Genomic DNA, 26,594 nt, shown 5'->3' with positions numbered 1-26,594 from the left:
CGCCCTAGGTTGCCAATGTCCCTCCTCCATAGATACAGTGCAGTGAGTGTTGTCACCCCAGGACAGGAAGTGTGTTACTGGCAGGATCATCAGGTGAAAATAAAGCAGAAAAACCCTGAAGAATAAAATGAATGCAGCCACAGCTAAGGACTGGCGAGCTGCAATCAGTTTTGTTTCTGGGTTTAGATACACTTTAACCCCGTTTGTGTCCCCAGACAATGACCAGCGAGCTGTCCCAGCTGCAGTTGGACTATGACCGGCTACAGGAGAAGAGCAAACAGCTGGAACTGACCTTTAACCTGGAGAAGAGCCAGTTCAGGAACCAGGTAAATCTGTGGGGGATTAAAGCAGAACTCCGGGATAGGCAAATATTATCTAAATATGGGGGGCGTGTGTACTCTTACCTGAATCCTGGGGGTCTACTTATAAAAACTTTGCCATTGGAATGTCTCAGCATTTACACCGCCCCCACCAATAATCCCTGTATGTGTCTAATATGTGCATTTCCTATAATCGTCAGCTCCATCTGGTGGCCATAATGCAGCATTTTCCTAACATACAGTAACCAGGAAAATACCGCATTATGGCCACTAGATGGAGCTGGAAATACACAAATTAGACTGAGGTTATGAGGGGTTGTTTCCAGAACATTTGCTCAGCTTTAAGTGTCATTAGGAGTGTAATGGATGGAGGAGGGGCGGGGTTAGTGATGTTTTGTGATTGAATTCATTTCCATTCTCTTCAATCCGCAGAGCGTGGAGATTGGGAGCCTGCTATTGGCTGTGATTAACCTGGCTGAGCAGTGCCAGATGAAGCATTATGGACCTCTGGCTGAAGTCGACCTCAACGAGAAACTGGACATGGTCAAAGTGAGAGCCGAAACCTATACTGAGCATTGCTGCTTCTTATTATTAGGTCTTTCGTTTTAATGTAAAGCCTGAAAATAAAACCCTGACCTCCATACAAATCCTAATACAGACCTCCATACAAACCTCCATACAAACCTCCATACAGACCTCCATACAGACCTCCATACAGACCTCCATACAGACCTCCATACAAATCTCCATACAAATCTCCATACAAATCTCCATACAGACCTCCATACAAATCTCCATACAATTCTCCATACAAATCTCCATACTGACCTCCATACAAATCTCCATACAAATCTCCATACAAATCTCCATACAAATCCTAATACTGACCTCCATACAAATCTCCATACAAATCTCCATATCAACCTTTATACAGACTTCCATACAAACCTACATATTTACCATTATAAAGATCTTCATACAGACTTCCATACAGGCTTCATACATACCATCATACAGACCTCCATACAGGCTTCATACATACCGTCATACAGACCTCCATACATACCGTCATACAGACCTCCATACATACCGTCATACAGACCTCCATACAGGCTTCATACATACCGTCATACAGACCTCCATTCATACCGTCATACAGACCTCCATACAGGCTTCATACATACCGTCATACAGACCTCCATACAGACCGCCTGCTCAGGTCTTCAAGCTGAAGTTTAGTCAAAAAGTTAAAAAAAATCAGCACAAGGGGCGTTCCTTACAGTCAATGAGCAGTGTCCCTTGTGCTGCTGGCTGAGGTTTTAGTTGAAATCCGAAATCCTTTGATTCCCGCCCCTAGAGCTGTAAACTTTCAGTGCAGCAGTTATTAGAGCCGAGGGACCTGTCACATGCACTCATCAAGAGTGCCAACTATGCCCACCCTTTCCACTACCCTCCTCTATTCATAGAAGCTGTAGTATAGCTTTCACCACTGAAGAGAGCTCTATGGAGTATGGGCAGATGAATGAAATGAAATGTCAGGCATGTGGGCTTGGTGGGAATTATACTGGGGGGGCATTTTTGGTTGTATACTGTATTCGTCGAGCCCTAAACTCTCTGTGTTACACTTCTCCTGACCCCTGCACTCTTTGTACTGCACACTCCTGACCCCTGTACTCTCTGCGTTACACACTCCTGACCCCTGCACCCTTTGTATTACACACTCCTGACCCCTACACTCTGTGATACACATTCCTGACCCCTGTACACCCTGCGTCACACACTCCTGACCCCTGTACTCCCTGCGTTACATACTCCTGACCCCTGTGTTACACACTCTTGAACCCTGCACCCTCTGTGATACTCACTCCTGACCCCTGCACTTCCTACGTTACAAAATCCTAAACTCTGCACTCTCTGCTTTACACACTCCTGACCCCTGTATTCCCTGCATCACATACTCCTGAACCCTCTGCGTTACACATTCCTTACCCCTGCACTTTCTGCATTACACACTCCTGACCCCTGGACTCCATGTATTACATACTCCTGACCCCGGAACTCCCTGTATTACATACTCCTGACCCCAGAACTCTCTGTATTACATACTCCTGACCCCTGCATTTCACACTTCTGACCCATGCACTCCCTGCATTACATACTCCTGAACTCTGCGCCCTCTGTGATACACACTCCTGACCCCTGCACTTCCTACGTTACAAAATCCTAAACTCTGCACTCTCTGCATTACACACTCCTGACCCCTGTATTCCCTGCCTTACACACTCCTGACCCCTGCGCTTTCTGAGTTACACACTCCTGACCCCGGGTGACGCATATCCTGGGTACGCCTCTGTTGGCAGGTAAAACTCTTTCTGTATCTCGGCATGTAGCTCTTTCCAGAACTTCCTCTTGTGGGTTTCTTTGGATCTCACATCCGATACATTGTAACATTCAGTCTCTCCTCCTCCATATTTCCAGGAATACATTCTGGAGAAGATCCAGATCGAACGTCTGGCCAAGAAGCCCTACGAAGAGCTCCAGGTATTGTCCAACCCGGAGGAATATCTGAGGAGACAGAAGAAGGCGGCCAACAAGGAGTCCCAGAAAAAGAAAGGTCCCAAGAGGGCAATCTCTGCCCAGAACTGATATCCTAATAGGAGGAATCCCCTGCCGGCTTCTTCTACCTCTCAGAGACCTCGGTGGCACCACTGGGGCCCACATCTCCCCTCCATAAGCCGTAGCGCTGCCCTTAATCTAGGTTCATACCCATTCACTGAAAAGCGATCCACATGTAAGGCGGGTCTTCATCGTTGGATGAATTTGGCACCAAAGCTCAAGTCCCTACCCCCGCTCCAGCCCTGCTAACACTCCACTTCACCCGGCCTCCTGCCCTGTCTGGGGCCTACATGTGCTGGTCATACCCTCATGGGTGGGGGGAGTGGTTGGCTCCCATCCCCCAAGAGAGTGTGTGCTGCTCCCCACCTGAAAGACCTCATTTACTATAATCAGCCACTATTCTGGTACAGAGACACCTAGTGGCAATTTAGCTAACTGCGCCTGCTTACAAACGGTGGAGCGCTTATCAGGGTGCGACAAAGCAGTCGCTGTCAGGTGTTCACGGGGAGGGGGGGGGGGGGTGATCCCGCCGCCTCCTGAATGCCAAGCGGCAATTTTTACAATGGGGCTAATGTGCGTCAAGCACAGGCCAAGCATTTGGCTCCAGGTTACGGTGCAGCCTCATTGATTTGAATGGCATTGCAGCCACAGCATGTGAACAGCCCCCCCTCCGGCTGTATTGTGGATGTTAGGTAGGTGGTCAGGGGAGGGTAAAACTGTAATTCAACCATCTGCTATTACCACCCCCCCCCCTCTAGCTGTATTGTAGACTATAGGTAGGTGATCAGGGGATGGTAAAACTGTAATTCAACCATCTGTTATTAAATTCCTCCCCCCCCCCCCCCCCCCCCCTGGATGGCCATGCGAGAGAGGCCAAAATCAGTGCTAACTTCATTACTGATTATTCTTATTATGCAGATTTTTTTATTCATCTTTTTTTTATATTTTGTATTTGTTGTTTTGTATCTCTATTTCAGCTCCCTTCACATCTGAGCATTTTTTACTGCGTTTGCCGGAATGCAGAAATGCATTACGACCCATACAGGCTGCTTTCACGTTGAAGAAACGCATCAAATACGCATTTCCAGTCAGTTTTCTGGTTTCCTGACTGGTGAAACACGGACATGTGACTCAAAACACAGGAAAAGCGCTGCGTTTCTGACGCATTTTCCAATCATTCGATTCCAAAAATGCAGCAAGCGGGACTTTGAAAAAAATGCAACTGATGTGAAGAGTTCCATAAGATTTTTACCCTCAGTTTACATCTGTGCATGTGGCTGACAAATACTCTGTCATGCAACAATGTATCCAAATTCATTTGAGATCATAGCCCTTTGTTATGAACGCTCCGACCCCGCCCCCCCACCCCAAACTCTGACATTGGGAAATAATAATCTAATAATAGCATTGGTTGACTATAATGAACATTTTCAGTCTTCTTTCACTACCTGGTGAGGTGTGGGCCTGGTACAAGCATGTAGCCAGTGAAGTCGGAACTCTTGTTTCAGCTCAGCGACTCAATCCGGGATTTTGTTTTTACATTTAAAGTGACCCCGTCCCCTGCCTAGGCAGCTGTGCACACCGGGAGGGCAAAGTGTCTGCAAAATGCTTGTGAAGACAAACCTGTACTTACCTGCTGATTGGACTCCGCCCCCGGATGCCTGCTGATTGGACTCCGCCCCCGGATGCCTGCTGATTGGACTCCGCCCCCGGATGCCTGCTGATTGGACTCCGCCCCCCCGGGTGCCTGCTGATTGGACTCCGCCCCCGGATGCCTGCTGATTGGACTCCGCCCCCCAGATGCCTGCTGATTGAACTCCGCCCCCGGATGCCTGCTGATTGGACTCTGCCCCCCGGATGCCTGCTGATTGGACTCCGCCCCCGGATGCCTGCTGATTGGACTCCGCCCCCCGGATGCCTGCTGATTGGACTCCGCCCCCGGATGCCTGCTGATTGGACTCCGCCCCACGGATGCCTGCTGATTGGACTCCGCCCCCGGATGCTTGCTGATTGGACTCCGCCCCCGGATGCCTGCTGATTGGACTCCGCCCCACGGATGCCTGCTGATTGGACTCCGCCCCCCGGATGCCTGCTGATTGGACTCCGCCCCTGGATGTCTGCTGATTGGACTCCGCCCCCGGATGCCTGCTGATTGGACTCTGCCCCCGGATGCTGTTTCTTTAAAAATCTCACTGTATTTAAACTGTAAATATTTTGTAAATTGTAATATAAATAAACATAAAAACTGATCAGAACATTCTCATTATTTATCTACCTGGATGATCTGGTTTATCAATAAACTTGAATCTGCCCCATTCCTCTCCCCCTCATCCACATCCTAACATATATATATATATATACACACACAGTATCTCACAAAAGTAAGTACACCCCTCACATATCTGTAAATATTTTATTCTATCTTTTCATGTGACAACACTGAAGAAATGAGACTTTGCTACAATGTAAAGTAGTGAGTGTACAGCTTGTATAACAGTGTAAATTTACTGTCCCCTCAAAATAACTCAACACACAGCCATTAATGTCTAAACCGCTGGCAACAAAAGTGAGTACACCCCTAAGTGACAATGTCCAAATTGGGCCCAATTAGCCATTTTCCCTCCCCCGGTGTCATGTGACTCGTTAGTGTTACAAGGTCTCAGGTGTGAATGGGGGGCAGGTGTGTTACATTTGGTGTTATCGCTCTCACTCTCTCATACTGGTCACTGGAAGTTCAATATGGCACCTCATGGCAAAGAACTCTCTGAGGATCTGAAAAAAAAGAATTGTTGCTCTACATAAAGATGGCCTCCCCCCCCCTCTCGTCTCTCTCCCTCTCTCGTCTCCCTCCCTCTCTCTCTCTCGTCTCCTTCCCCCTCTCTCTCTCTCGTCTCCCTCCCCCTCTCTCGTCTCCCCCCCTCTCTCTTTCTCGTTTCTCTCCCCCATCTCTCTATCCTCTTTCTCCACCCCTCTCTCTCATCTCCCCCCCCCTCTCTGATCTCTCTCCCCCCTCTCGTCTCTTTCCCCCATCTCTCTACCCCCCCTCGTCTCTCTCCCCCCCTCTCTCCTCTTTCTCCACCCCTCTATCTCGTCTCTCTCCCCCCTCTCTCTCGTCTCTCTCCCCCTCTCTCTCTCTCATATCTCTGTTGTCTCTCTTTCTCTCCTCTTTCTCCCCCCCTCTCTTTAGTCTCCCCCCCATCTCTCTCTCCCCTCCTCTCTCTCTCGTCTCCCCCCCCCCTGATCTCTCTCCCCTCCTCTCTCTCTCGTCTCCCCCCCGATCTCTCTCGTCTCTCCCCTCTCTCTCTCCCCCTTCTCTCTCTCTCGTCTCTCCCCCATCTCTCTATCCTCTTTCTCCACCCCTCTCTTTCATCCCCCCCCCTCTCTGATCTCTCTCCCCCCTCTCGTCTCTTTCCCCCATCTCTCTATCCCCCCCTCTCTCTCCTCTTTCTCCACCCCTCTCTCTCGTCTCTCTCCCCCCTCTCTCTCGTCTCTCTCCCCCTCTCTCTCTCTCATATCTCTGTTGTCTCTCTTTCTCTCCTCTTTCTCCCCCCTCTCTCTCCCCCCCCCCTCTGATCTCTCCCCCCTCTCTCTTTAGTCCCCCCCCCCTGATCTCTCTCTCCCCCTGCTCTGATCTCTCTCCCCCCTCTCTCTCTCCTCCCCTCTCTCTCTCGTCTCCCCCCCCCTGATCTCTCTCTCGTCTCTCCCCCTCTCTGATCTCTCTCCCCCCCTCTCTCTCTCTCGTCTCTCCCCCCTCTCTGATCTCTCTCTCCCCCTCTCTCGTCTCCCCCCCGATCTCTCTCCCCCTTTCTCTCTCGTCTCCCCCCCTGATCTCTCTCCCCCTTCTCTCTCTCATCTCTCCCCCCTCGTCTTTCTCTCCCCCCTCTCTCTCGTCTCTCCCCCATCGTCTCTCTCCCCCCTCTCTCTCTCCTCTTTCTCCTTCCCTCTCTCGTCTCTCTCCCCCATCTCTCTCGTCTCTCTCCCCCATCTCTCTCTCTCATATCTCTGTTGTCTCTCTTATCCCCCCCTCTCAAGGGGCGATCAAGGGGTTAACTTTGCTCCTAGGGAGTGCTTTCTAACTGTGGGGGGAGTGGGTGCACTGGAGGAAAAGAGAGATCTGTGTTACAGCTTAGCTGATCCCTCTCTTCCTCTGTGACAGAACGGCGGTCTGCCTTGTTTCTATAGCACGCTCTGATTGGCTCCTGCTGTGTCCAATCACAGTGAGAGCAGCGCTACCACGGGGCGCCGCCCCCGACATCTCGTGCACAAAGAAATCTCTATTTGTGGGAAAAAAGGACATCAATTGTATTTGGGTACAGCGTCGCACAACCGCGCAATTGTCCATTAAAGTAAAGCAGTGCCGAATCGCAAAAAACTGGCCTGGTCATTAAGGGGGGAAATTCTTCCGGTCCAGAAGTGGTTACGGTGCGTTTTTAAGCTTTTTACCCCATTCCAGTACCGTCCAGTGCAGAGAAAATGCAGCGCGTTCTATTTATTTTCTGGAACTGACCGCACTGGTGTGAGCTTTCCCATTGGGAACCATATAACCTACTATCCATGCGTTTTTGATGCAGAAAAAAAACGCACTGCACTGCATGTGGTGTGAAGTGGCCCCTAAGGTTAAGAAAAAAGAGGGGGGAGGGGGGAATGCACTGCAATGCATCAAAAAACATGCGTGCAGAAAAGCATCCGGAACGCATCCAGACTGCATCTTTATGGTGTGAACTGGTCCTTGGTGCGTTTCCGTGCATTTCGGTGCGTTTTTGATGCGTTTTACCCCATTCCAGTACAGTCCAGTGCAGGAAAAATGCAGCATCTTCTACCTTTTTCTAGAACTGACCGCACTGGTGTGAACTATGCCGGCCCTTATGGCTTCCAATGGCGACGCTCCCACCAGTGCCGTCATTTCCAGAAATAGAAAAAAGTAGAAGATGCTGCATTGTTTTCTGCTCTGGACTGTACTGGAATGGGGTTAAACGCATCAAAAACGCACCGAACCCCAGGAGGGTGGGGAAAAAACCATCAGGAATGCATCAAAAACACACCAGAAAGTGTTAATAATGCGCATGCAGAAACACATCCAGAACGGATCTGGGGTGCGTTTTTGTGGTGTGAACGGGTCTGAATGTGATTTTGATGCAGGAAAAAAAACGCACTGGACTGCATGTGATGTGAACCGGCCCCTATGGTTCCCAATGTCAGAGCTCCCTCCAGTGCCGTCATTTCTAGAAAAAAAGAAAACGCTGCATTTCTCCTGCACTGGATTGTACTGGAATGCAGCAAAATGCATCAAAAACGCACCGAAACCCACATGTCCTTATTGAGGGCCAATCCACACCACATGCAGTCCAGTGCATTTTATTTCTGCATCAAAAATGCATGGATTGCAATGGGGGGGGGGGGGCAAGAGGGTAAGTATAGTACGGGGGGGGCAGGAGGGAAATGTATAGTACGAGGGGGGGGGAGGCAGCAAAAAGTATAGTACAGGGGGGGGGAAGTATAGTACAGGGGGGGGGAACCAGGAGAGAAAAGTATAGGTCAGGGGGGTGCCAGGAGGGAAAGTATAGTACGGGGGGGGGGGGGCAGAAAAAAGTATAGTACAGGGGGGGGGGACCAGGAGAGAAAACTATAGTAGGGGGCGGGGGCAGGAGGGAGAGTATAGTACAGGGGGGCAGGAGCAAAAAGTATAGTACGGGGGGGGAGGGAAAGGTATATGAGGGGGGACCAAGAGAGAAAAGTATACTAGGGGGGGGCAGGAGGGAAAGATATAATACGAGGGGGGAAAGGAGAGAAAAGTATAGTATGGGGGGGGCAGGAGAAAAGTATAGTACGGGGGGGGGGGAAAGGAGAGAAAAGTATAGTATGGGGGGGCAGGAGAGAAAAGTATAGTATGGGGGGGGGCAGGAGAAAAGTATAGTACGGGGGGGGGGCAGGAGAGAAAAGTATAGTATGGGGGGGGCAGGAGAAAAGTATAGTACGAGGGGGGAAAGGAGAGAAAAGTATAGTATGGGGGGGGCAGGAGAAAAGTATAGTACGGGGGGGGGGGGAAAGGAGAGAAAAGTATAGTATGGGGGGGCAGGAGAGAAAAGTATAGTATGGGGGGGGGCAGGAGAAAAGTATAGTACGGGGGGGCAGGAGAGAAAAGTATAGTATGGGGGGGCAGGAGAGAAAAGTATAGTATGGGGGGGGGCAGGAGAAAAGTATAGTACGAGGGGGGAAAGGAGAGAAAAGTATAGTATGGGGGGGGGGCAGGAGAAAAGTATAGTACGGGGGGGCAGGAGAGAAAAGTATAGTATGGGGGGGGGGCAGGAGAAAAGTATAGTACGGGGGGGGGCAGGAGAGAAAAGTATATTATGGGGGGGGGGCAGGAGAAAAGTATAGTACAGGGAGGGCAGGAGAGAAAAGTATAGTATGGGGGGGGCAGGAGAAAAGTATAGTACGGGGGGGGGGCAGGAGAGAAAAGTATAGTACGGGGGGAGCAGGAGAGAAAAGTATAGTATGGGGGGGCAGGAGAAAAGTATAGTACGGGGGGGGGGCAGGAGAGAAAAGTATAGTATGGGGGGGACAGGAGAAAAGTATAGTAAGGGGGGGGGCAGGAGAGAAAAGTATAGTAAGGGGGGGTAGGAGAAAAGTATAGTACGGGGGGGGGGCAGGAGAGAAAAGTATAGTACGGGGGGGGCAGGAGAGAAAAGTATAGTATGGGGGGGCAGGAGAAAAGTATAGTACGGGGGGGGGGGCAGGAGAGAAAAGTATAGTATGGGGGGGGGGGCAGGAGAGAAAAGTATAGTACGGGGGGGGCAGGAGAGAAAAGTATAGTACGGGGGGGGGGGCAGGAGAGAAAAGTATAGTATGGGGGGGGGGCAGGAGAGAAAAGTATAGTATGGGGGGGGCAGGAGGTAAAGGTATACGAGGGGGGACAGGAGCGAAAAGTATAATATGGGGGGGGGCAGGAGGGAAAAGTTTAGTACGGGAGGGGCAGGAAAGAAAACTAAAATACGGGGGGGGGGGGCAGGAGGGAAGGTATAGTACAGGAGGGGGGAAAGGAGCAAAAAGTATAGAACGGGGCAGGAGGGAAAGGTATAATACAGGGGTGGGGGGGCAGGAGGAGACTGGAGGGTACAATGCTGGCATCTGTAGTGGATTACCGTGATCCTCATGCAGAGCGGCTCAGGGAAGCGGCCGGATCTCCATCAGATCTCACACATAGATATTACTCCTCCCCCCGAGTGATGTCAGTTTCCTCTCCACCATAGAGATGTTGGGGGATGGGATCTGCCCTTCATCTGATAATATAATTAATAACGATGATAACAGATTATTGAATGACATTAATAATATAATCAATGCTGATAATGATTTATATAATAATGATGATAATATAAATAATGATTACAGATTAAACATTAATAATAATAATACAAATAATGATAGAAAATATTCTAAATATTTTTTTCTGTAATGATGATGATTATTGTTTTATTAAGAACAAAAACTTCATATATTAAAAAATATATATTTATCAACAAAATAATAATAAATTAAAAATCCTCATTTTAAAAATAAGATTAATAATTAAAATGATGATTTATAAAAATCGTAAAAAAAAAAAAAAAACATTAATGACAACTATAATTAGAAGTATAAATAAAAAACAAAATTGTCACCATAAAAGTTCTGATTGGACAATAATGAGTATCTCCCCGCCTCCCCGTGTCTCATAACGTCACTTCCGGTACATTTTCTGATGACGAGTTCCGGTATTTTCATCGGTCCGACAAAATTTTAGAACAGAACAGCGGAACGCTGACATGACACCCGCCACCCGGGGGCGCAGCTTCCCCGACTTCCCCATCGTCACACCGAGACCCGCTGTATACACCCACACCCTCCTCACACATCACTTCGGCCGCAGCTCTATGGTAATTACCGGAAGGGCTCTATAGTGATCGCACAGTATAGGAAGTGCTGGCCTCTAGTGGCACCGGAGATAAGTGCAGTCAATGAAATGTCATCGCACAGCATAGGAAGTGCTGGCCTCTAGTGGCACCGGAAATAAATGCAGTCAATGAAATGTCAACAGAAGAAATAGGAGAGACTTCTACTGACCGAATACAGAGAAACATTTCATTATACTTCTATTAATATTGTCATCATTATCATTGTTATTATAAATTGTATTAATATTTACAATAATTGTTATTATTATTGTAAATTCTATTACAATTAGTATTACATCTAAATAAAAAAAACATAATAAAACATATTATTACATTTTATTAATATTATATGTATATAAAATATAGAATCATGTTTGAATAACAATCAGGAAGATACATAAAATAATATGTAATATTAATAATAATAAAATGAATAATTATAAAGTATGATCTCCTATAATAATATATATATATATATATTTTGTCTGATGCGGCCATTTAATTTTCTCGGTCTGTAAAGGTTTTTATTACCCCCCATGACTCCATTCTGCTCCTAAACCCTCCTATAATATATATTACACCCAATAGGAAACATTCCACTTTGGTGAATATATACGCAGTATTCCATGTTATATAATACCATCCTTTCCACATCTGCTCCCATACAGCCAGTCAGAACACAGATCAGCCAATCAGATTGAAGCAGCTGCAGGACAAACCAATGAGAGGCTGCGGGTTGTTTTTCATGCACAGGCACTATGATTTCTCAGTGGTGGTCACATGTCCTGCAGCCTATAAATAGAGGAGCACAGGGAGAATTTGGCAGTTGGCTCTTGGACTGCACAGAAGAAGCATCTCTCTTGCAGAGCTCCTGAGTGATTGAATTGTATTTCATCACATTATTTCCAGTGATTGGAATTCAGAGTCAATTTATTGATTGGTATTATTTTTCAGATACTAATCTTTCATTAATAGTAATTGGCATTTCCTGTCAGTTATTCTTTTCAAATGAAAATGAGGAGTGAAATCCTTACCGTGATTTTTATGCTGTTGCTCTCTTTGGGAGTAGACAGAAATACTGCTATACAATCCCCAGAGGTAGACGTGAAGGGGGAGGGGATTGAGGAAACAACACAGCAGCCAGCGCAGATTCCGCTGATTTTTAGAATCTTGTACCCATGGGCTGTACCCAGAAATGTCATCAGAGGGTCCCCAGAGACCCGCGTGGAGGAGCCCAGAAATGTCATCAGAGGGTCCCCAGAGACCCGCATGGAAGAGAAGGAAGAAGTTGTGAAAACACAGCAGCCAGCGGCGATTCCGCTGATTTATAGAATCTTGTACCCATGGTATATACTCAGAGATATCATCAGAGGGTCCCCAGAGACCCGCATGGAGGAGCCCAGAAATGTCATCAGAGGGTCCCCAGAGACCCGCGTGGAGGAGCCCAGAAATGTCATCAGAGGGTCCCCAGAGACCCGCATGGAAGAGAAGGAAGAAGTTGTGGAAACACAGCAGCCAGCGGAGATTCCGCTAATTTTTAAAATCTTGTACCCATGGGATATAATCCGAAATTTCATCAGAGGGTCCCCGGAGACCAGCATGGAGGAGCCCAGAAATGTCATCAGAGGGTCCCCAGAGACCAGCATGGAGGAGCCCAGAAATGTCATTAGAGGGTCCCCAGAGACCCGCATGGAAGAGGAGGAAGAAGTTGTGGAAACACAGCAGCCAGCGAACATTCCGCTGATTTATAGAATCTTGTACCCATGGGCTGTACCCAGAGATGTCATCAGAGGGTCCCCAGAGACCAGCGTGGAGGAGCCCAAAAATGTCATCAGAGGGTCCCCAGAGACCCGCATGGAGGAAGAGAAAGAAATTGTGGAAACACAGCAGCCAGAGGAGATTCCGCTAATTTATAGAATCTTGTACCCATGGGATATAATCCGAAATTTCATCAGAGGGTCCCCAGAGACCAGCATGGAGGAGCCCAGAAATGTCATCAGAGGGTCCCCAGAGACCAGCATGGAGGAGCCCAGAAATTTCATCAGAGGGTCCCCAGAGACCAGCATGGAAGAGGAGGAAGAAGTTGTGGAAACACAGCAGCCAGCGGAGATTCCGCTGATTTATAGAATCTTGTACCCATGGGCTGTACCCAGAGATGTCATCAGAGGGTCCCCAGAGACCCGCGTGGAGAAGCCCAAAAATGTCAGAGGGTCCACAGAAACCCGTTTGGAGGAGTCCAGAAAGGTAATCAGAGGGTCCCCAGAGACCCACATGGAAGAGGAGGAAGAAGTTGTGGAAACACAGCAGCCAGCGAAGATTCCGCTGATTTACAGAATCTTGTACCCATGGGCTGTACCCAGAGATGTCATCAAAGTGTCTCCAGAGACCAGCGTGGAGGAGCCCAGAAATGTCATCAGAGGGTCCCCAGAGGAGCCCAGAAATGTCATCAGAGTGTCCCCAGAGACCAGCGTGGAGGAGCCCAGAAATGTCATCAGAGGGTCCCCAGAGACCTGCACTGGGCTCTGGTCAGTCTGGTCCAAGGGGTGGGTGGCCTTAGAAAACACAATCCCACCCCTGCTTATAAATATTATTGTTGAGTACCGGTCAGAATGCTTTCTGGGGCTTATCACCATGCTGGTGGTACTGCTCCTAATATATTTCAAGCCATTCTACCGACAGTTCCAACCAACAGGTAGCAACATCATCCCAACAACGAGTGATGTCATTCTACCAGAAAGTGAAGACACCATCTCACCAACGGGTGACATCATTCCACCAGCAACTACTGTCCCCATTTCACCAATAAGTGAAAATGTGGGGAGCGCTATAGACGAGACTAACTTTCCCATTCCTAGCGTTGCACCTCCTAGGGATGACATCCGTGCTCACCTACGGGATTTATGCCGGCCAATGAAGAGGCGCAGGCCAACCAAGGTATTCAGGCAAGGAAAAATCCATTCATCAACAAGTGAAAATGCAGACAATGCTATGGAGGAGACAGACATTCCCATTCCTAGCATTGCACCTCCTAGGGATGACATCCGTGCTCACCTACGGGATTTATGCCGGCCAATGAAGAGGCGCAGGCCAACCAAGGTATTCAGGCAAGGAAAAATCCATTCATCAACAAGTGAAAATGCAGACAATGCTATGGAGGAGACAGACATTCCCATTCCTAGCATTGCACCCCCTAGGGATGACATCCGTGCTCACCTACGGGATTTATGCCGGCTAATGAAGAGGCGCAGGCCAACCAAGGTATTACGGCAAGGAAAAATCCATTCATCAACAAGTGAAAATGCAGACAATGCTATGGAGGAGATAGACATTCCCATTCCTAGCATTGCACCCCCTAGGGATGACATCCGTGCTCACCTACGGGATTTATGCGGGCCAATGAAGAGGCGCAGGCCAACCAAGGAGTTCAGGCACGGCAACATCCATTCATCAACAAGTGAAAATGCAGACATTGCTATGGAGGAGACAGACTTTCCCATTCCTAGCATTGCACCCCCTAGGGATGACATCCGTACTCACCTACGGGATTTATGCCGGCCAATGAAGAGGCGCAGGCCAACCAAGGTATTCAGGCAAGGAAAAATCCATTCATCAAGTGAAAATGCAGACAATGCTATGGAGGAGACAGACATTCCTATTCCTAGCATTGCACCCCCTAGGGATGACATCCGTGCTCACCTACGGGATTTATGCCGGCCAATGAAGAGGCGCAGGCCAACCAAGGTATTCAGGCAAGGAAAAATCCATTCATCAACAAGTGAAAATGCAGACAATGCTATGGAGGAGACAGACATTCCCATTCTTAGCATTGCACCCCCTAGGGATGACATCCGTGCTCACCTACGCAATTTATGCCGGCCAATGAAGAGGCGCAGGCCAACCAAGGAGTTCAGGCACGGCAACATCCATTCATCAACAAGTGAAAATGCCGACATTGCTATGGAGGAGACAGACTTTCCCATTCCTAGCATTGCACCCCCTAGGGATGAGATCCGTGCTCACCTACGGGATTTATGCCGGCCATTGAAGAGGCGCAGGCCAACCAAGATGCCTAGGCATGGCAACATCCTTTCATCAACAACTGAAAATGCTGACAATGCTATGGAGGAGACAGACTTTTCTATTCCCAGCATTGCACCTCATAGGGATGACATTCGTGCTCACCTAAGAGATTTATGCCGGCCAATAAGGAGGCGCAGGCCAACCAAGGAGTTCAGGCATGGCAACATGCTTTCATCAACAAGTGAAAATGCCGACAACGCTATGGAGGAGACTGACTTTCCCATTCCCAGTGTCGCACCTCCTAGGGATGATATTCGTGCTCACCTACGGGATTTGTGTCGGCAAATGAAGAGGCGCAGGCCAACCAAGGTGTTTAAGGATGGCAACATAATCCCAACGAGTGATGACATAACTTCAATAAGTGAAAATACGGACAGCGCTATGGAAGAGACTGATGTTCCCATTTCCAGAGTCGCACCTCCTCGAGATTACCTCAAGAAAATGATTCCACGAAACAGTGACATCATTCTGCCGAGTGATGTCATTCCACCAACAAGTAAAAATGCACAAAGCGCTATGGAGGAGACTGACTTTACGACTGCCAGCATCGCACCTCCTAGTGCTCACCTACGGGATGGTTTATGCCGACCAACGAATGATAACATCACCCTACAAAGGAATGACAGTATTCCATCATCAAGTGAGGACAACTTTCCACCACTGAGGTCTGAAACCATCCGTCAAAGGACTATACTGAATGTTACTCCCAGAGTCATTCCTTCAACGTGTGAGAACCGCATTCCACCGGAAAATAACACTAGGCCATGGAAGGATGAGATCCGACCAACCATATACAAGATCCCATTCGCGACTTCCCGCTTTAGAAAACAATGGAGAATGGTAACTCCTCATCCTAGCATCGCAAGTCCTAGGAAACGCAGCCGTTTTCACCCACTGGAATTATTCCGGCTAATGAAGAAGCGCAGGCCAACTAAGGAGGACTAGCCGGAGTCTTAAAGCAGAACTATACTTTTCCAGCGCTATGGTGTCCCAGGGACATCGCCATCTTTGGCCAGGAGGTTTCCAGGTACCAATCTCTGGCCGATTTAATTGACCGAGCCAAGGGGATGTCACTCCTGCGCAAGCATGGGAGCTCAGATATCTTGGCATTGCCAAAGTTGGGTATTAAGTTAGTTATACTAAGAACAAACATTAAAAAAAACCTAGGCAGTTAGTTAGTTACTTTGTTAGTTATACTAAGACAAAAAAAGTTTAAAAAAACGTTACGTAGTTAAGTTACTTAGTTTTAGTTTAGTTAGTTAGTTATACTAGATAAAAAAAAGTGGAGTAGAGTAGGGACTGGCTAGAGAGGGAATACTTTGGCACGGTTAATTGTGGCTGGATTTTTGACCAGAGACATCACCTGCTGGTCCATTAAGCCCTGTTCTCACAATTGTAAAAGCGTAATTTACACGCGCTTCGTCTTTGCGCGTTTGTCAAACCAAAGAATTTTAACCACTTCCCGCCCGCATGCCATCAAATAACGGCGGAGCGGTGCAGCTCTTGTTCTGGGATGACGTCATATGACAGCAACCAGTTTAGCCTCGCTCGATTGCACGATTGTGGGCACACTATGTTCTAGAACACGGCCCGACCACGATCGCAGCAAAGAGCCGCGGCTGCGGCTCTTTAACCATGTGATCGGCCGTGTCCAATCACAGCCGATCTCCTGTAAACAAGGTAGTGCCGTTTATCGGCTTTTCCTCTCTCACACAAACAGAGTGTGAGGAGAACTGATAAGCAGCGTCTCCTCACAGAGAAGACTTGTAAAGGTAATCGGTGCCCTGATTACTATGCGGCCCCAATAGTGCCCATCAGTGATGCCACTCTGTGTCCATCAGTGACACCAGTCTGTGGCCATCAGTGCCACCTATCATTGTCCATAAGTTATGCCAATCAGTGCTGCCATTCAGTGCCGCCCATCAGTACCATCTATCATTGCCCATAAGTGCCAACTATCATTGCCCATAAGTTATGCCAATCAGTGCTGCCATTCAGTCCCGCCCATCAGTGCCATCTATCATTGTCCTTAAGTGCCACCTCTCAGTGCCCATAAGTTATGCCAATCAGTGCTGCCATTCAGTGCCGCCCATCAGTGCCATCTGTCAGTGCCACCTATCAGTGCCGCCTTTTATGGCCATAAGCCTTGAAGACCCAATCCCTCTAACCTGCAGACAGATCCTCCTAAAAACCCTGAAGGGATAATCCTACTTTCCAAAGTGGGGGCGTCTGTTGACCTTTATGGACACACGGATGCTCAGGTAAGAGACGAGGGAGGTGGGTGAGGGAGAGAGGGGGATGGGGGAGGGAGAGAGAGGGGATGAGAGAGAGAGAGGGGGGGTGAGGGAGACAGAGGGAGGGGGTGAGAGAGAGAGGGGGGTCAGAGTGTGAGAGGATAAGAGAGGGAGGGTGAGATTATAGAGAGAGGGGGGATGAGAGAGAGAGCGAGGGGGGGGCTAAGAGAGAGGATTATGAGAGAGAGAGGGGAGATGACAGAGGGGAGATGACAGAGGGGGGGGTGAGACAGAGGGGCTGTGAGAGAGAGAGGGGGGGTGAGACAGAGGGGGGGGTGAGAGAGAGAGAGGGGGGATGAGAGAGAGAGGGGGGATGAGAGAGAGAGAGAGAGGGGGGATGAGAGAGAGAGAGGGGGGGGGATGAGAGAGAGAGAGGGGGGATGAGAGAGAGAGAGAGGGGGGATGAGAGAGAGAGAGAGGGGGGATGAGAGAGAGAGAGGGGGGATGAGAGAGAGAGAGAGAGAGAGGGGGGATGAGAGAGAGAGAGGGGGGGTGAGAGAGAGGGGGGTGAGAGAGAGAGGGGGGATGTGAGAGAGAGGGGGGATGTGAGAGAGAGGGGGGATGAGGGAGAGAGGGGGGATGAGAGAGGGGGAGGAGAGAAAGAGAGAGGGTGATGAGAGAGAAAGAGAGAGGCGGCTCTAGCAACCAGTGGACAATAGAGTCTCAGGTGGAGGGGGGGATGGCTTTTTTGCTGCCCTAGGCCTGGGCCTTGTTGGTCTAGGCCAAAATACAGCACTGGGGAGGAGTCTTCCCAGCTTAAGGCCTAGGCTTGTTCTGCTGGGGCCTATGATTTCTCTTTCCGCCAGTAACGTCCTTTATGAAGCTGTCCTAGAGTTGGGTTGGAGGCACCAAAGAGATTTTCACCATCAGAAACAAATGAACAGCAAACATTTTTTACATCACTGCTTCACAGCAATATATACAATGTTCTCTGTATATAGAATGTTCTCTGTATATTGGGGGTCACCCCCCATCATATCTGTATATACAATGTTCTCTGTATATTGGGGGTCACCCCCCATCATATCTGTATATAGAACGTTCTCTGTATATTGTGGGTCACCCCCATCATATCTGTATATAGAATGTTCTCTGTATATTGGGGGTCACCCCCCATCATATCTGTATATAGAATGTTCTCTGTATATTGGGGGTCACCCCCCATCATATCTGTATATAGAATGTTCTCTGTATATTGTGGGTCACCTCCCATCATATCTGTATATAGAATGTTCTCTGTATATTGGGGGTCACCCCCCATCATATCTGTATATAGAATGTTCTCTGTATATTGGGGGTCACCCCCCATCATATCTGTATATAGAATGTTCTCTGTATATTGTGGGTCACCCCCCATCATATCTGTATATAGAATGTTCTCTGTATATTGTGGGTCACCCCCCATCATATCTGTATATAGAATGTTCTCTGTATATTGGGGGTCACCCCCCATCATATCTGTATATAGAATGTTCTCTGTATATTGGGGGTCACCCCCCATCATATCTGTATATAGAATGTTCTCTCATCCATCCCTAACCACAGGAGTTGTCCAAGGGTTGGGTTGGGGGCACTGAAGAGACTTCACCATCAGAAGACATGAGCAGGAAGCATTTTTCACATTGCTGCTCCACAGACCAACACTTCAGACAAAGAGATCTCCACATGTTCACAGACAGGACACGCCTGCAGGAAATAAGACGGACAACATCAAAGAACCCGGCCACGTAATGATGTAGAGCTGAAGGCATCATCTCTAAGCTCTATTGGACATCACTGATTTACCCTGCTCAGCGGGGGCAGGCCTTATAGAACATAGGCCGCATATGGGCAGCACAGAGGCTTAGTGGTTAGCCTTGCAGTACTGGGGTCCTTGGTTCAAATCCAGAACAGGACGGTATCTGCATGGAGTTTGCATGTTCTCCCTGTGCTTGCGTGGGTTTCCTCCGGGTACTCCGGTTTCCTCCCACACTCCAAAGACATGATGCCACCTTGTTCCTCTCTCCTCCTATCTTCCTCTTTCCCCTTCTGTTCCTCTCTCCTCCTATCTTCCTCCTTCTGTTCCTCTCTCCTCCTATCTTCCTCTTTCCCCTTCTGTTCCTTTCTCCTCCTATCTTCCTCTTTCCTCTTCTGTTCCTCTCTCCTCCTATCTTCCTCTTTCCCCTTCTGTTCCTCTCTCCTCCTATCTTCCTCTTTCCTCCTTCTGGTCCTCTCTCCTCCTATCTTCCTCTTTCCCCTTCTGCTCCTCTCTCCTCCTATCTTCCTCCTTCTATTCCTCTCTCCTCCTATCTTCCTCTTTACCCTTCTGTTCCTCTCTCCTCCTATCTTCCTCATTCCCCTTCTGTTCCTCTCTCCTCCTATCTTCCTCTTTCCCCTTCTGTTCCTCTCTCCTCCTATCTTCCTCTTTCCCCTTCTGTTCCTCTCTCCTCCTATCTTCCTCTTTCCCCTTCTGTTCCAGTCTCCTCCTATCTTCCTCCTTCTATTCCTCTCTCCCCCTATCTTCCTCTTTCCCCTTCTGTTCCTCTCTCCTCCTATCTTCCTCTTTCCCCTTCTGTTCCTCTCTCCTCCTATCTTCCTCTTTCCCCTTCTGTTCCTCTCTCCTCCTATCTTCCTCTTTCCTCCTTCTGTTCCTCTCTCCTCCTATATTCCTCTTTCCCCTTCTGTTCCTCTCTCCTCCTATCTTCTTCTTTCCCCTTCTGTTCCTCTCTCCTCCTATCTTCCTCTTTCCCCTTCTGTTCCTCTCTCCTCCTATCTTCCTCCTTCTGTTCCTCTCTCCTCCTATCTTCCTCTTTCCCCTTCTGTTCCTCTCTCCTCCTATCTTCCTCTTTCTCCTTCTGTTCCTCTCTCCTCCTATCTTCCTCTTTCCCCTTCTGTTCCTCTCTCCCCCTATCTTCCTCTTTCCCCTTCTGTTCCTCTCTCCTCCTATCTTCCTCTTTCCCCTTCTGTTCCTCTCTCCCCCTATCTTCCTCTTTCTCCTTCTGTTCCTCTCTCCTCATATCTTCCTCTTTCCCCTTCTGTTCCTCTCTCCTCCTATCTTCCTCTTTCCTCTTCTGTTCCTCTCTCCTCCTATCTTCCTCTTTCCTCCTTCTGTTCCTCTCTTCTCCTATATTCCTCTTTCCCCTTCTGTTCCTCTCTCCTCCTATATTCCTCTTTCCCCTTCTGTTCCTCTCTCCTCCTATCTTCCTCTTTCCCCTTCTGTTCCTCTCTCCTCCTATCTTCCTCTTTCCCCTTCTGTTCCTCTCTCCTCCTATCTTCCTCTTTCCTCTTCTGTTCCTCTCTCCTCCTATCTTCCTCTTTCCTCCTTCTGTTCCTCTCTCTCCGCCTATATTCCTCTTTCCCCTTCTGTTCCTCTCTCCTCCTATCTTCCTCTTTCCCCTTCTGTTCCTCTCTCCTCCTATCTTCCTCTTTCCCCTTCTGTTCCTCTCTCCTCCTATCTTCCTCTTTCCCCTTCTGTTCCTCTCTCCTCCTATCTTCCTCTTTCTCCTTCTGTTCCTCTCTCCTCCTATCTTCCTCTTTCCCCTTCTGTTCCTCTCTCCCCCTATCTTCCTCCTTCTGTTCCTCTCTCCTCCTACCTTCCTCTTTCCCCTTCTGTTCCTCTCTCCCCCTATCTTCCTCTTTCCCCCTTCTCGAATCCTTTGTTCCTCTCTCCTCCTATCTTCCTCTTTCCCCTTCTGTTCCTCTCTCCTCATACGACAGCTATCTTCCTCCTTCTGTTCCTCTCTCCTTTTCCTTCTCTTCCTCTTCTCTCCCTCTATCTTCCTCTTTCCTTCTGTTCCTCTCTCCCCTATCTTCCTCTTTCCCCTTCTGTTCTCCTCCTATCTTCCTCTTTCCCCTTCTGTTCCTCTCTCCTCCTATCTTCCTCTTTCCCCTTCTGTTCCTCTCTCCCCCTATCTTCCTCTTTCCCCTTCTGTTCCTCTCTCCTCCTATCTTCCTCTTTCCCCTTCTGTTCCTCTCTCCCCCTATCTTCCTCTTTCCCCTTCTGTTCCTCTCTCCTCCTATCTTCCTCTTTCTCCTTCTGCTCCTCTCTCCTCCTATCTTCCTATTTCCCCTTCTGTTCCTCTCTCCTCCTATCTTCCTCTTTCCCCTTCTGTTCCTCTCTCCTCCTATCTTCCTCTTTCCCCTTCTGTTCCTCTCTCCTCCTATCTTCCTCTTTCCTCTTCTGTTCCTCTCTCCTCCTATCTTCCTCTTTCCTCCTTCTGTTCCTCTCTCCTCCTATATTCCTCTTTCCCCTTCTGTTCCTCTCTCCTCCTATCTTCCTCTGTCCCCTTCTGTTCCTCTCTCCTCCTATCTTCCTCTTTCCCCTTCTGTTCCTCTCTCCTCCTATCTTCCTCTTTCCTCTTCTGTTCCTCTCTCCTCCTATCTTCCTCTTTCTCCTTCTGTTCCTCTCTCCTCCTATCTTCCTCTTTCCCCTTCTGTTCCTCTCTCCTCCTATCTTCCTCTTTCCCCTTCTGTTCCTCTCTCCCCCTATCTTCCTCCTTCTGTTCCTCTCTCCTCCTATCTTCCTCTTTCCTCCTTCTGTTCCTCTCTTCTCCTATATTCCTCTTTCCCCTTCTGTTCCTCTCTCCTCCTATCTTCCTCTTTCCCCTTCTGTTCCTCTCTCCTCCTATCTTCCTCTTTCCCCTTCTGTTCCTCTCTCCTCCTATCTTCCTCCTTCTGTTCCTCTCTCCTCCTATCTTCCTCTTTCCCCTTCTGTTCCTCTCTCCTCCTATCTTCCTCTTTCCTCTTCTGTTCCTCTCTCCAACTATCTTCCTCTTTCCTCCTTCTGTTCCTCTCTCCTCCTATATTCCTCTTTCCCCTTCTGTTCCTGTCTCCTCATATCTTCCTCTTTCCCCTTCTGTTCCTCTCTCCTCCTATATTCCTCTTTCCCCTTCTGTTCCTGTCTCCTCATATCTTCCTCTTTCCCCTTCTGTTCCTCTCTCCTCCTATCTTCCTCTTTCCCCTTCTGTTCCTCTTTCCTCCTATCTTCCTCTTTCCCCTTCTGTTCCTCTCTCCTCCTATCTTCCTCTTTCTCCTTCTGTTCCTCTCTCCTCCTATCTTCCTCTTTCCCCTTCTTTTCCTCTCTCCTCCTATCTTCCTCTTTCCCCTTCTGTTCCTCTCTCCCCCTATCTTCCTCTTTCCCCTTCTGTTCCTCTCTCCTCCTATCTTCCTCTTTCCCCTTCTGTTCCTCTCTCCCCCTATCTTCCTCTTTCCCCCTTCTGTTCCTCTCTCCTCCTATCTTCCTCTATCCCCTTCTGTTCCTTTCTCCCCCTATCTTCCTCTTTCTCCTTCTGTTCCTCTCTCCTCCTATCTTCCTCTTTCCCCTTCTGTTCCTCTCTCCTCCTATCTTCCTCTTTCCCCTTCTGTTCCTCTCTCCCCCTATCTTCCTCTTTCCCCTTCTGTTTCTCTCGCCTCCTATTTTCCTCTTTCCCCTTCTGTTCCTCTCTCCCCCTATCTTCCTCTTTCCCCTTCTGTTCCTCTCTCCTCCTACTGTTCCTCTCTCCTCTTATCTTCCTCTTTCCCCTTCTGTTCCTCTCTCCTCCTATCTTCCTCTTTCCTCCTTCTGTTCCTCTCTCCTCCTATCTTCCTCTATCCCCTTCTGCTCCTCTCTCCTCCTATCTTCCTCTTTTTCCATCTGTTCCTCTCTCCTCCTATCTTCCTCCTTCTATTCCTCTCTCCTCCTACCTTCCTCTTTCCCCCTTCTGTTCCTCTCTCCTCCTATCTTCCTCTTTCCCCTTCTGTTCCTATCTTCCTCTTTCCCCTTCTGTTCCTCTCTCCTCCTATCTTCCTCTTTCCTGTTCTGTTCCTCTCTCCTCCTATCTTCCTCTTTCCCCTTCTGCTCCTCTCTCCTCCTATCTTCCTCCTTCTATTCCTCTCTCCTCCTACCTTCCTCTTTCCCCTTATGTTCCTCTCTCCTCATATCTTCCTCTTTCCCCTTCTGTTCCTCTCTCCTCCTATCTTCCTCTTTCCCCTTCTGTTCCTCTCTCCTCCTATCTTCCTTCTTCTGTTCCTCTCTCCTCCTATCTTCCTCTTTCCCCTTCTGTTCCTCTCTCCTCCTATCTTCCTCTTTCCTCTTCTGTTCCTCTCTCCTCCTATCTTCCTCTTTCCCCTTCTGTTCCTCTCTCCTCCTATCTTCCTCTTTCCTCATTCTGTTCCTCTCTCCTCCTATCTTCCTCTTTCCCCTTCTGTTCCTCTCTCCTCCTATCTTCCTCTTTCCTCCTTCTGTTCCTCTCTCCTCCTATCTTCCTCTTCCCCTTCTGTTCATCTCTCCTCCTATCTTCCTCTTTCCCCTTCTGTTCCTCTCTCCTCCTATCTTCCTCTTTCCCCTTCTGTTCCTCTCTCCTCCTATCTTCCTCTTTCCCCTTCTGTTCCTCCTCCTCCTATCTTCCTCTTCCCCCTTCTGTTCCTCTCTCCTCCTATCTTCCTCTTTCCCCCTTCTGTTCCTCTCTCCTCCTATCTTCCTCTTTCTCCTTCTGTTCCTCTCTCCTCCTATCTTCCTCTTTCCCCTTCTGTTCCTCTCTCCTCCTATCTTCCTCTTTCCCCTTCTGTTCCTCTCTCCCCCTATCTTCCTCTTTCCCCTTCTGTTCCTCTCTCCTCCTATCTTCCTCTTTCCCCTTCTGTTCCTCTCTCCCCCTATCTTCCTCTTTCCCCCTTCTGTTCCTCTCTCCTCCTATCTTCCTCTATCCCCTTCTGTTCCTTTCTCCCCCTATCTTCCTCTTTCTCCTTCTGTTCCTCTCTCCTCCTATCTTCCTCTTTCCCCTTCTGTTCCTCTCTCCTCCTATCTTCCTCTTTCCCCTTCTGTTCCTCTCTCCCCCTATCTTCCTCTTTCCCCTTCTGTTCCTCTCGCCTCCTATCTTCCTCTTTCCCCTTCTGTTCCTCTCTCCCCCTATCTTCCTCTTTCCCCTTCTGTTCCTCTCTCCTCCTACTGTTCCTCTCTCCTCCTATCTTCCTCTTTCCCCTTCTGTTCCTCTCTCCTCCTATCTTCCTCTTTCCTCCTTCTGTTCCTCTCTCCTCCTATCTTCCTCTTTCCCCTTCTGCTCCTCTCTCCTCCTATCTTCCTCTTTTTCCATCTGTTCCTCTCTCCTCCTATCTTCCTCCTTCTATTCCTCTCTCCTCCTACCTTCCTCTTTCCCCCTTCTGTTCCTCTCTCCTCCTATCTTCCTCTTTCCCCTTCTGTTCCTATCTTCCTCTTTCCCCTTCTGTTCCTCTCTCCTCCTATCTTCCTCTTTCCTGTTCTGTTCCTCTCTCCTCCTATCTTCCTCTTTCCCCTTCTGCTCCTCTCTCCTCCTATCTTCCTCCTTCTATTCCTCTCTCCTCCTACCTTCCTCTTTCCCCTTATGTTCCTCTCTCCTCATATCTTCCTCTTTCCCCTTCTGTTCCTCTCTCCTCCTATCTTCCTCTTTCCCCTTCTGTTCCTCTCTCCTCCTATCTTCCTTCTTCTGTTCCTCTCTTCTCCTATCTTCCTCTTTCCCCTTCTGTTCCTCTCTCCTCCTATCTTCCTCTTTCCTCTTCTGTTCCTCTCTCCTCCTATCTTCCTCTTTCCCCTTCTTTTCCTCTCTCCTCCTATCTTCCTCTTTCCTCTTCTGTTCCTCTCTCCAACTATCTTCCTCTTTCCTCCTTCTGTTCCTCTCTCCTCCTATATTCCTCTTTCCCCTTCTGTTCCTGTCTCCTCATATCTTCCTCTTTCCCCTTCTGTTCCTCTCTCCTCCTATCTTCCTCTTTCCCCTTCTGTTCCTCTTTCCTCCTATCTTCCTCTTTCCCCTTCTGTTCCTCTCTCCTCCTATCTTCCTCTTTCTCCTTCTGTTCCTCTCTCCTCCTATCTTCCTCTTTCCCCTTCTTTTCCTCTCTCCTCCTATCTTCCTCTTTCCCCTTCTGTTCCTCTCTCCTCCTATCTTCCTCTTTCTCCTTCTGTTCCTCTCTCCTCCTATCTTCCTCTTTCCCCTTCTTTTCCTCTCTCCTCCTATCTTCCTCTTTCCCCTTCTGTTCCTCTCTCCTCCTATCTTCCTCTTTCCCCTTCTGTTCCTCTCTCCCCCTATCTTCCTCTTTCCCCCTTCTGTTCCTCTCTCCTCCTATCTTCCTCTATCCCCTTCTGTTCCTTTCTCCCCCTATCTTCCTCTTTCTCCTTCTGTTCCTCTCTCCTCCTATCTTCCTCTTTCCCCTTCTGTTCCTCTCTCCTCCTATCTTCCTCTTTCCCCTTCTGTTCCTCTCTCCTCCTATCTTCCTCTTTCCCCTTCTGTTCCTCTCTCCCCCTAGCTTCCTCTTTCCCCTTCTGTTTCTCTCGCCTCCTATCTTCCTCTTTCCCCTTCTGTTCCTCTCTCCCCCTATCTTCCTCTTTCCCCTTCTGTTCCTCTCTCCTCCTACTGTTCCTCTCTCCTCTTATCTTTTTCTTTCCCCTTCTGTTCCTCTCTCCTCCTATCTTCCTCTTTCCTCCTTCTGTTCCTCTCTCCTCCTATCTTCCTCTATCCCCTTCTGCTCCTCTCTCCTCCTATCTTCCTCTTTTTCCATCTGTTCCTCTCTCCTCCTATCTTCCTCCTTCTATTCCTCTCTCCTCCTACCTTCCTCTTTCCTCCTTCTGTTCCTCTCTCCTCCTATCTTCCTCTTTCCCCCTTCTGTTCCTCTCTCCTCCTATCTTCCTCTTTCTCCTTCTGTTCCTCTCTCCTCCTATCTTCCTCTTTCCCCTTCTGTTCCTCTCTCCCCCTATCTTCCTCTTTCCCCTTCTGTTCCTCTCTCCTCCTATCTTCCTCTTTCCCCTTCTGTTCCTCTCTCCCCCTATCTTCCTCTTTCCCCCTTCTGTTCCTCTCTCCTCCTATCTTCCTCTATCCCCTTCTGTTCCTTTCTCCCCCTATCTTCCTCTTTCTCCTTCTGTTCCTCTCTCCTCCTATCTTCCTCTTTCCCCTTCTGTTCCTCTCTCCTCCTATCTTCCTCTTTCCCCTTCTGTTCCTCTCTCCCCCTATCTTCCTCTTTCCCCTTCTGTTCCTCTCGCCTCCTATCTTCCTCTTTCCCCTTCTGTTCCTCTCTCCCCCTATCTTCCTCTTTCCCCTTCTGTTCCTCACTCCTCCTACTGTTCCTCTCTCCTCCTATCTTCCTCTTTCCCCTTCTGTTCCTCTCTCCTCCTATCTTCCTCTTTCCTCCTTCTGTTCCTCTCTCCTCCTATCTTCCTCTTTCCCCTTCTGCTCCTCTCTCCTCCTATCTTCCTCTTTTTCCATCTGTTCCTCTCTCCTCCTATCTTCCTCCTTCTATTCCTCTCTCCTCCTACCTTCCTCTTTCCCCCTTCTGTTCCTCTCTCCTCCTATCTTCCTCTTTCCCCTTCTGTTCCTATCTTCCTCTTTCCCCTTCTGTTCCTCTCTCCTCCTATCTTCCTCTTTCCTGTTCTG

General features: G+C 48.8%; 1 protein-coding gene across 1 annotated transcript; it reads left to right on the top strand.

Moving 5' to 3' along the window:
- Positions 1-218: 218 nt before the first annotated feature.
- On the top strand, positions 219-2,966 carry LOC309569243 (uncharacterized protein; the record flags this gene model as incomplete). Its single annotated transcript, XM_082274995.1, has 3 exons — positions 219-326; positions 753-869; positions 2,799-2,966. The coding sequence occupies 3 exons, from the start codon at positions 219-221 to the stop codon at positions 2,964-2,966; spliced, it is 393 nt and encodes a 130-aa protein (XP_082131121.1).
- Between the last annotated feature and the right edge of the window lie 23,628 nt (positions 2,967-26,594).

This window comes from Pelophylax lessonae, assembly GCF_965119305.1.
Source record: "Pelophylax lessonae genome assembly, chromosome: 13".
Lineage (NCBI taxonomy): Eukaryota > Metazoa > Chordata > Amphibia > Anura > Ranidae > Pelophylax > Pelophylax lessonae.
The sequence above is the reverse complement of the archived record's forward strand: the minus strand, read 5'-3'. Positions and strand labels throughout refer to the sequence as shown.